The following is an 11,197-nucleotide window of genomic DNA, read 5'->3' as shown; positions in this document are numbered from 1 at the left end:
TAAGCCACATTTAAATAAAATAAATTACGATCCCAGTTCAGTCTTACTGTGAGCAATTAGAATACTAAAGCCCTGTGAACTCGGTGCTAACATTAACTCAGCCGTTTCTTAACTTGATTTCAGAGCCTTTCCACCCAAGGCATCCTATAATGAAATCTAATTTTATTATAAAGGGTGGTGTCATTTACATTGTTTGGATTTGGAGGCTCCTTATCCTTTGGACATGAAATCAATGCCCTGTAGCAGCAGCTGATGCTTTCAACTGCTTCCCACCCCTCCCCAAATTCCTTCTCCCACAGTATCCCCTGCACTCTGTGAGGAGGGTAGCGAGGTGATGCAGTCTGTCTCACAGCTTCAGAAACAGCTTCTATCTGGAGTTACATAAGGAAGTTTTGCAAAGTGGCACGCTATCACTAGAGATTTAGTCATTCCATGTGGGCTGGATTCAAACTGAGATCTCAGGAGCTCAAAAGACAGAGCGACACAGCCTCCATGGAAGCCTGTGTACGGCAAGCGTGCGAGAATAGAGCCTCGTAATGAGAGGAAGCACAGGTTTTATTAACAAACAGTATGGCAAACCACAATTTCTTTTAAGATCACTTCATACCTCCTTAGGAGAACTATAATTGGGGATGCCTTGATGTTTCGCTCTGTGACGAGTTAAGAATTATGCCTGAGTCACTGTACTAGCCTTCATTTAAACTTTAATGTGCATTTTGCATTGGGTATAAAAACACCATTGCATTTACAACCTATCCAACACAGAGTGGGTACTTTCATGCAGAGAAAAGAATGGCAACAATTGGATTTTAAATTATTTTTCTTTCTACCAGTAAAATTTTGTTCCAGACTAAATAAAGGGATTTATTACTTTATTTTCTGCTGTTCTCACTGTATGCAGAGAGAGGAAAAAGTAACTTATGAAGCTAGCAAGGAAAAGCAAAAAAAAAAAAAAAAAGAAAATTACCAGTAGCAATGTCAATTTTTAGGTGGCTAACACAGGATTTATAAAATCCAAAAGGTGTAACTGAGTTCAATATAGCTCCCAAGTCACAGCCCTTTGCAATAACACCCTGAATATTCTTACTTGTCTTCATAGCTATTTCAAAAAGAAAAGCAGATAAGCAGCAGCTTTGTTCTTTACATACAATAAAATTTTCAGAGTGAATTTAAAAATTAGGAATCTTTATAAAACTATAATCTTATGTTTGCAAACAAAAATTATCCTACTGCACTCTTTGCAAAAGCACAGGAGCAGACATGCAGGTGCTGTTAGAGGGATGAGAAAATGAACCGTGTTCTTCTGAAAAACCTCAGAAATCAGGCTACACAAACCCTTGCAACAATACTGTCATCTGTTTAAATACTGGGACTATTGGGGAGGGGAGCTCAGCAGTGGTGGGAAGGCTTTCATGTGGTTACATGTTTATTTTATTTAATTTTTTTGTTAACTCTTTTGCTCTGCAAATATTAATATCAGCTCTATGAGAAGAGGGGGAAAATAAAGCATTTGGGGAACTAGTGAAGAATGTTTGCATCACAAATACCTACCTGTTTTTAAGAATTCTCTGTAATTGTCCTAATCTGGTTACTTTACAATTCTTTGTCATCACCATTTCTAAAACTCCCAAATCCTTTCCTGCAGAGTTCAGTATGTATTACTGATACATTACTGGGCACACATCTTCCACAAAGAAGATAACAGACAAATGAGTGATCTTAAAATACTTGTGCTTCTAAATATATTTATTCAAATACCTCACTGGTCCAAGCTTTCCGTATGAAATCCCTCAGAAATCTGACCTGTAAGTAAACTTGACTTTACTCAGCCCCTCTTTTCAGTGGTTACTAGGAAATAATAAAAAAATAGCAGTTCAAATACCTGCTTTGCTACAACAGCTAGCAAAAGCAGGGATTAATTTCAGAAAATATACTGAAACATTTGAAAAACTGACCATTAAAACAGGCTTCTTTCTAAATATTTATGAGTCATTTTATAACTGGAAGGTATTCTGGAATACTGATCTCTAGTGTTACACCTACAGATCTACAGCACTCACAAATAAATAATAAATATTGATATGTGTGTAGGTCTCTCTACTTCTACTGTATTTTCAGTGGGTGTACAATATCCAGTATAATACATAAGCTATTTAAATACCTCACACCAAACTCAAAACACTGTGAAATACCGTGTAATTTTTAAAATGTTTCAGCAAAGGTTTACACTAAAGCAATGCTTTCACTTTCAATACCAGTGTATAAATGTACTTTCCCTATCAAAGATTTTGTGATGCCAACATGATTATTACTGTACCTGATTTGATCATGGTATTCTTGAAGAGATCAAATAATAGAGTTTTTTTCCACCCTTCTTTTTCTAGTGCCTTTTAAAAAAATTCCACTATCAAAGAATGTTAATTTCTAAGGATTGATCTAGAGATTCCTATGTAAGTATACAATTATTAGGGAAGAAGAAGCACAACAGTGAATATTTTAAAGCAATGTAATCAATATTTTTGCTTTGTGTAGATTTCCCTGCAACAATGAACAAAAAGATCTACTTCAGATTTAGAAACTCAGCTTTAAAGGGAAAGCTAGACAACAAAAAGCAAGAAAGTACTCACCTCTTCACGTAATTTTATCAACTGCAACATGAACGCACAAAAAAGATAAAAAGGAAAGAAATGGCAGGAAAGAAAGATCAGTTGTGTGACAGGATACAGAATTAACATTGACAATTTATCTGTTTACATGTTTAGCATTTAAAAATCACAGACAAACACATTAAAAGAACCTAAACATAGACTACATGCAGAGTTTTTTGAACGAATAAAGATCACTTTCTCACACTGTCACATTAAACAAAGAGAATAGTGTGAAATTCTCTTTTAAACCACATCTAAGACACCATCATGAAATAAAGGGGAATGACTTCATAGAAGTCTATATTATAAAGAAAAAAACAAGTTTACTATTCCTCTCTTCGAAGATTGTACAGCTGAGGTGGTTTTGTATATACAAGTTTTCAGAATGTTTTCTGTATATTTTAGTTGTGACAACTGATTTCTTATTTTACTAGCAGATCTAACTTATTAATAGATGACTGCATCTTTATAGCATATATTTCAGTATTTCAATTTTTATATACCTGAGTTCTACTGCAACTATATTATTTAATTTTATTATTGAACTTCATACTGAGGGTTTCTGCCAGGTAAAAAAAAATGAAGCAGCTCAGTTAAATGTCTCAAAACTATGATTTATTGAATAGCATATTTAAAAATAGACAAAGGAATAGGGAACAACATGAAACATATTTCCCTCAGAAAAGACCCATTCCAGGTTCTTGATCCAGACCACTATACGGTGTGTGTTTGTATATATATAAATATATACACATAGGGGGTGTTTGTATGCTTATATAGTAGATAAATTTATATTTATTTATTTATGCTTGCAAATCAACACAATCTAACACAAATAATACTGCTCTGGCGGCTTTACTGTAAAACTAAATAAAACCCCAGCCTGATTATAAAGCTATATACTTGCCTCTTAGAGAGACAGATAAATTATTTGTACTGGAACAAAATGTATAATTACTCACAACAAATATCTGCACAAGAATGGCCATTTATAAAAAATTACAGTTCTCTCACCGATTCCAGTTCAAAATTACAACAGCAACACAATTATCTCAATTTATGCTGATACTTCACCTACAGTTTCATAGCACTAATTTTCAACACATGTGTAAGCTGAGAATGTTTACTACTAACAAAGTCTCACCAGCATGAAGGAAACAAAAGAACCTCCATTACTCTCTATTGTCTCATATGGCTCGTCTAAAACTGAAGGTTTGCCTCACCCCATTACCAAAAGGTACAAGAGCTCTAATGAGATGTATTTAGGGGGGCTCCTACACCACCCCAAGCTGAACTGGGCCAGCTCTTCTGCACCCAGCTAAAGGAACTTTGCCACAATTTGGTATAAAGGAAACCCACACTGCTGGGCAAACCAGCGCTTAAATTCAAGTGCTTGGCCTATCATAAATTGGTCTCTTTCTCCAGCTCTTCCCCCCCTTTTTCCCCCAAAAAGGCAAACATTAAGGCTCTTTAGAAAGAGACGATCTGGGAGTTGATCACATAGCTATCTTTTCTTTCTGAGGCCACCATTCTTCAGTTGACTATGATACTTAAAGGGCCAAAGTTTAAAACGACTCTGCCGCAATAGAGCCCGTCCGGGCATGCCACCCTGCTATAATCAATGAGAGTTTTAAAATGCTGCACATTTGCTTTTTCAATAGGTCCCAAACAAAAATGTTCTATCTTGTTTGTGCTGCATGGCTGAATTTAAGCTCTGCATGGGATTTGCAGCTAAGCTAAGTAATGGGAGAGGGTTGGGGTTTTTTTAACATTGGCTGAAAGATATTCATTCAAATTAACAAAAGATGTATTTTTCCCCCATTTAACAATGCTCTTGATGAAAATGTGTTACCTTTACATTTCTATTTTGAAACATTATTTTTATTATGCTCACTCCTGAACTGTAAACAGCGTTAAGCCGTGCACAGCCACCATTTTAGGTTATGATAATCAGCATATTTTTGAAACAAAGATATTATTTTTTTCTTTTTTTTTCTTTTTTTTTTTTTTGCAATACAGAATTCGATACAAGAGGTAATCTGTTCCTTTGTAGGCTAAAAAAAAAAAAAAAAAATCTGGTTTACGCTGGTTTGAACCAGTGGAATCTCTTGTGGCTAAGCCTTCTGCTGTGACTAAAATCAAAACTGCACCACAGAGAGCGAGGGAGCGAGATGGGATGTGTGTGTGTGTGTGTGTGTGTGTGCACGCACGCGTGTGGCCGCAAGGCTCCTCACGTGACCCAAAACTACTGAATTTTTTTTAAAAAGCTGATAACGCCACCGCCGTCTCTGTCCGCACATAGATAACGAATAAATGCTGAACTCTATTAAACGCCCTTTACACATTATCGTGGGTCGAACACACAATTTTCTGAACTTATGATGACAGTCTATTTATTTTGCTATAAACCCTCGGCATGTAACGAACAGATTTGTGTCTGGTAATGATCTGCTCTGCCAGGGCTATATGAAATGATACCGACCTTCTTTAGATCTTGGCGAATTAAATTGACCAACTTCACCCCCTGGTCTGTAGCTGAAGTTTGACACACTTTATGCACAGCAAGCCCAAATCTAATATTATCACAACTTTGTAGTCAGAAATTAAGTAGATACAAAATATTTGTTCACCATGAATCACATATAGAATGTGTGGGTATATGGATATGCAGTTTAACCCAATGTGAATTTATTTAAACTTACTAATGAACATGGCTGCAAAAGAGAAAGGAACACTGTTACACCTCAACAAAGTTGGTAATACTGAACTTCACATCATTTCTGTCGAGAGAAATTTCTGATTTAACCCAACACATACTTCCTCAAAAACATGACTTGCTACATGAACCAGTTCTATTATTATTAAAGTGAAGCTACAACTTTTGGTAGTGTATCACTGCACTGAAAAACTCAAAATTTCAAGAGATTTGCTAAATGTTGGTGGCCAGGACAAGAAACAAGGCTTGAAACCAACAGCCTCTTTAAGACCACTCTTGGAAAATAAATAATAACCCAATGCACACAGCAGCTTTTGGGATTGGGTTTGTAAGGTGGGACTTTTTTTTGATGCAAAAAAGGGACATTTCTTGATTTTCATCCTCTGAGTGCTTCATCTGAGTGCCTACATTCACATGATTCAAAATAAGAAAAAAATTAACATATGTTAAGCAATTACTTTACTGAACTCTAGGATCACTAAGAGCACTATATCACTACCTGTCTCATGAAAACAAGCTGCACTTAATTAAAAATAAATTTTCAATAGCAAAATTATATAATTCTTACAACTTCTCACAGGAAATGCCTATATATGCTCTATCTGGCAAAATCAGTTAAATTTTGGTATAGCCATTAGAAGGGAACTGTATTCCAAGTTATTCTGAGTGTCATCTAGACACAATGGCTGCTGCTTTTGAGAGACAAGTTGGGAAAATGAAGACAAAAGAAGAATCACCATTATCTATTCTTCAATCTGTTCTTTGTGCTTTAATCTTTCTTCCTGAGAGAACTGGAAACTTTTACCTACCATCCTATTCATTACAGCTTATAACTTGGCTATGGTTTACTATAATTTTACCTTTGAAACTCAACTGAAAAAAGAGAAGCTGAATGAGGAAAAGATCCAGATAATTTAGTTTTCCAATAGTGATCTGTTTTATTTGTGGCTTTTTAATATGGTCATACTATTCAGCAAGCATTAAGTTCCTTTTGTCTTCTCTCTCCACCAAAAACATCATGCAAATGTTTATCACATGATAAAGACCAACAACTCATACCTCATAACCTTGACTACTCAGTTATTCAATATTCCTATTGGCAGATTTTACCAATTTTTGTGGTTTGTTACAGGAGCAATTCTGAGCTGGCAAGTTTTTTCAACACCTCCTCTGCCAGAAAAGGAATCCTTTCTCTCCTGTTTCACAGATGGTGACTGAATTGGGGAAAACAAACCCACCATTTTTCAGTTAAACTAATTTAATCTAATCCAAACTGATTGAGAAGTAAAAATCCTACAATATTAGGGCCAGGATCAGTCCACATATCTATTTTTATTTCCATGAGACAAAACAAAAGCAAGCATTTGAAACATCTTCAAATATTTCACATGACTTTAAGTTATATCTGGGCATCCTTTCATCATTTACTCCAAGTTTTCTACTGATACAATAATGTACAGGAGTGAAAGCATATTAAACCTGGGGTTACTGAGTTAAACACAACAATATCTCATGCTCAGTGTCTGGTAAGGACCCAAACCTACACTTGATTTTGAAAGCTATACACTCTAATAAGCTCAATACCAGCTGAAGTTTTTGCACTAACTGCTTGCACCTGCATCTACATGTACATAAGTACAGGTATAAATAAAGATATTTAATAAGAAAAAGAGAATATGATATTTATTACAGAAACAGCATAATAAATAATAGATTTTTAAAATCCTGGCATTTACATATTTAAAAGAAATTAGGTGACTCCTTTATGGTGCTATTTCATTATATTTTTCAATAAAGGAATGAAGAACTTTAAAAGGTACGGAGGTAATAACTTCAAGTTGGGCTATAAAAAAGGATTTTGACTACCTAAAAAACTATACAAGAGTCCTTCAGCAGACAAATTTTTCATCCCTTTAAATAGTGGACATTTGGAAGAAAAAGCCCAAAGTTGGGAAATGGTTGAAGTTATCATTTAGCTCCTAGAGATGAGAACATGTCTCTTTCACCAAGTTTGGAAAAAAGATCATCAGTCACAGCAAGTGCTCGCATGAACCAGTTATTTAAACATTCTTTAAAAAGTGAAAATAAAATATTTTATCTTATCCCTACACATAAGATATTCTGTTATAAGTAAAGCTTCTTATCACAATTGCCCTTTTATGTCTGAATTCACACATTTTTTTTTCTTGAAATGTAAAAGTAGCAGCACCTTAAGAGAAATAAATGAGAGCCTTAACAGTTTCACAGGACTTCATTTACAATCATGACATACTGACTGTGAAATTCTTCTCCCAGAAATAATCTTCTCCATAAATTCAGTATTTAAGTATAAAATTCCCTCTTTATTTTACTCAAATTTTGGAATCTCCCCTTTCTATCATATATAAATATGAAGATTAATATCCTTTAAATTTAAGTCTTCACATAGATATCAGAGCTGCTATACTCCAGTCTTATGTCTTCAGATAATGTATCTCGTGTCTAATTTCATTCATGTATGAATTAAAGTCTATTACAGAGTTTAAAACTTACTGAGCATATCTAAAATACTCTATAAGACTGGGATTATGGGGTCTGTGTTTTGAAAGTTCTTGTACAAGGTAAGTCTCCAAGTCTTTATTTTTTCTGTCCTTAGTGGAGCTGAGCCTATACTGAGCGTAGAAGATACAAAAAAATTGCAGAACACTCTGAGCCATTTCCTTATTTAATAACACATTTATCAAGTAAACATTTAAATCATTTTTTCTTTCATAAGCAAAATAGTTTGGATTCTATTTGGCCAGAAGAGAAAATATGACGGGTAGGAAAACTTTCAGCTAACTTCTAACTCCAAAAATACAACACTTTGATAATATAAATTTTAGAAAGAAAAGAAATATTCTCCTTTCAGACAGAGTGTCAAACAAGTTTCATCCCAGAAAGAAATATTAACAGGTGGGTCAAAGTCTCCTGAATAAAGCATTGCCATCACGGTCTATCAGGATCTCACTGTAGTATGCAGAACAGCAATACGGGTACAAGATTTTTAAAAAGCCCCAGGATTATCAAGCTTTCATTCATTAAAGGAGGTGGATAGCACTCTGCATCCTAGTACAACATGCATTATGAAAGCACATTCTTATTAGTACAACTTGTGTTTTTGGTACAAGGAGAGAAAATCTGGTTAAAGAGGGAATCACACAAGGAAACTGAGTGGGATACTGCCTAATTCTGAGAGCGCACTTTCATTTGTTTTGCCTGCCAGTGTTGATTTAATTATACTGCATTATTATCAAAGCTGCATTATGTACTTTTTTATTCCTTTTACATGTGTTTGAGGTGAAGACCTTGGCTTTGTCGGCAAACAGCGTGTTTCAAGTTATTTCTTAAGTACTAAATAATAAAGAAAAGAGAAGAAAAGATTTTTTTTGAGATAGCAGACAGTGATCACAAGTTAAAGGGTTAAATGTAAGATCTCCAAGAAACATTTTGAAGTTGATTAAGACCCCAGCTTTGCATTAAACAGTATCACTTCCACATGAGTTGTTGCTAATGCTGTTAAGGAGCAGCTTGAGAAGCCCAGTGTGCCAGTGACCTCCTTCACCCTCCAGCCACCCACTAGGGCTTCTTGATTAGCATCCTACCTGGTTCTCTGAGGAATTCCCGTCATCCCCCAGGAGTTCATTCCGCACCTCATCACTGTAGGCGATTCGTGACCTTTTCTGTAAAACAAAAAGAAAAAAGGGTTAGGAAGTAAAGCTCCGGAGCCACTGGCATCAAGGCTGATCATCTTAAACCTCGAGAGCCCCCTAATGGATACCTATTTGATTAAAAAAAAAAAAATAAATCTGCAAGTGAAAGTTATTACAAAGTTCTTCAACTGCTGTACCTTAACAAATCTGCATGGCAAAACTATAGGATTTCTAAGACAGTCACTCCCTCAACATTGCAGCAACAAAAGCAGCTTCTGTGAAGCTTGAGATATGTAACATGTGAGGCAATATATATTAACAGCAGAAGCATTGAAAAAATGGCAGTGCAGGAACCAAACACATTTTTCTGAAGAACACTTGCTAGCAGGTCAAAGAACACAACGTAACAGTGATGGCAGCAATGCCACGAGACAGGAAAGGAAGACAGAGCTTTTCCCATATTAAAAAAAAAACCAAAAACCAAACCTGAACAACACACATGTGATGTATCTGATTCAATTTAAAGATGCAGAAAATTAACAAGCATCTTCTATGCTGTGAAGGCTGATGGGAAAGGATCAGAAATAAAAGGGCGAAAGAAAGGAGAGAAAATACCAGCACAAGGAAACAGTGATTTTCAGCAGTCCATGGAAACACCACAAAACTGACACAGTCATCCATGGGATCATTATGACAGACAGAATATTAAGTAAATTGATAGCTTATGAGCACCTGATTTGCTCTTGAACTGATAATTATGTTGATTCTAAACTAGATCAAGCGCTAAGCACTGGAAAGCAAATGTGTGATGGTTAGCAAGGTAGCACAGGATTCCACAGAGCAATAGGGAAGGCCACAATGAGAACACCAGCCCAGCTTTCAATTTTTGTTAGCCAAATAACAGGCTATTACTCAATATTCCCACACTTACCATTAAAGGAGGGATTGAATTTTGAACACATTGTCCAATTTATTTTCTTTTTCAGAGTAGTTATGGTAATTTTTACACCTCATCAGAGGAAGAAACCCAAGAGTAACAACAACTAAGCTGTAGGGCCTTCTTTCATCAATGGGGGCTTCCCTCACGCCCTGCCATGACAGTGACTACCGGTAGGAAATCAGAAAAAAATGAATCCCTCTTCAAAGCTTCCCTGCTTGGGCCACCATGCCAAAACTGGTGCTTGGGACTGAGGCAGAGGAAAAGAACACTAGAAATTATACTGAGCACAGGGAAATTCATCACCTTAGTAACAAAGAGGTTTGAAATGGGTCACTCTTTGTGCAAGGGACCTAGCAGCGAAGTAGGCCTTGTATGGGTCACCCCAGAGCAAAACATTTTAGTTCTTTATGCTGGGTAGCTCCCCTTTATTGCCAACATGATCACTACAATGCTTACACACTTGTGATTCTCTTGCCATCAGATCCTAAAGCTACACATATAAGTAATAAGGACAAAGCCCTGGACCACAGACCCACGGCAAGAGGAGAATTGTGCCAAATATTTTGGAGATCTCAGCTGTCACAGTTTCATACTAACCAAGCTAAAGTAGTCTACAGCATTAAAGGAAATGAGAACCTTTAAACAGGCTGTGGTATCAGAGCTGCCTGTTTAAATTATTCATTTCATCACTATGGGGGACTAAAACACTCCACAGTATGCAAGAATATCATATGGAGATAGGTTTTGTTTTTCTCTTTTCTCACCAAAAAGCCAACAAATTGGCATAGATTGCTCAATTACATTATTTTCCTATTTTCATTTTATACACATCAAACAAGGAAGGAAATTACAAATATATAACAATAAATATCTAATCATCTCTTCTGATTAAGATTCAATCTTAGGACTTCATTTGAGGTCTAGCAGTTCAACTGTACAGTTTCTCCCAATTTCACAAAATGACTCAGCCCCATTGATCCTGCTAGTGTTGAACATATTTATCATTATTAGACTGAGATGAGGAGCATGATGCTTCATGAGCTCATTCTCTAGTGAACAAGCTTCCTAATAATATGTAGGGACTGAAATGGTCCTTGATTACACATCATTTATTTGAAAGATATAACTGGATGATATTATCATTCTTAAGAGCCTGCATGGGAGAAAGGAAAAAGAATATACTTCACGGGAAAGAAATAAATGTTAATAGCAATACAATTTT

At 35.8% G+C, this 11,197-nt stretch overlaps 1 protein-coding gene across 4 annotated transcripts in view; it reads right to left on the bottom strand.

Moving 5' to 3' along the window:
• The window catches only part of VTI1A (vesicle transport through interaction with t-SNAREs 1A), a 255,367-nt gene that overhangs the window by 196,113 nt on the left and 48,057 nt on the right, over positions 1-11,197 (bottom strand). For 2 of the 4 annotated variants that reach the window (XM_058029597.1, XM_058029595.1), the window contains exons 4-5: positions 8,988-9,065; positions 2,628-2,648 (exon numbers count right to left, since the gene is read on the bottom strand). In XM_058029597.1, coding sequence (XP_057885580.1) covers positions 2,628-2,648; positions 8,988-9,065 — 99 coding nt within the window. The remainder of the gene's footprint in view (positions 1-2,627; positions 2,649-8,987; positions 9,066-11,197) is intronic. The other 2 variants (XM_058029598.1, XM_058029596.1) reach the window with 1 other exon arrangement.

Source organism: Melospiza georgiana, chromosome 8, assembly GCF_028018845.1.
Source record: "Melospiza georgiana isolate bMelGeo1 chromosome 8, bMelGeo1.pri, whole genome shotgun sequence".
NCBI classification, from domain to species: Eukaryota; Metazoa; Chordata; class Aves; order Passeriformes; family Passerellidae; genus Melospiza; species Melospiza georgiana.
The sequence above is the reverse complement of the archived record's forward strand: the minus strand, read 5'-3'. Positions and strand labels throughout refer to the sequence as shown.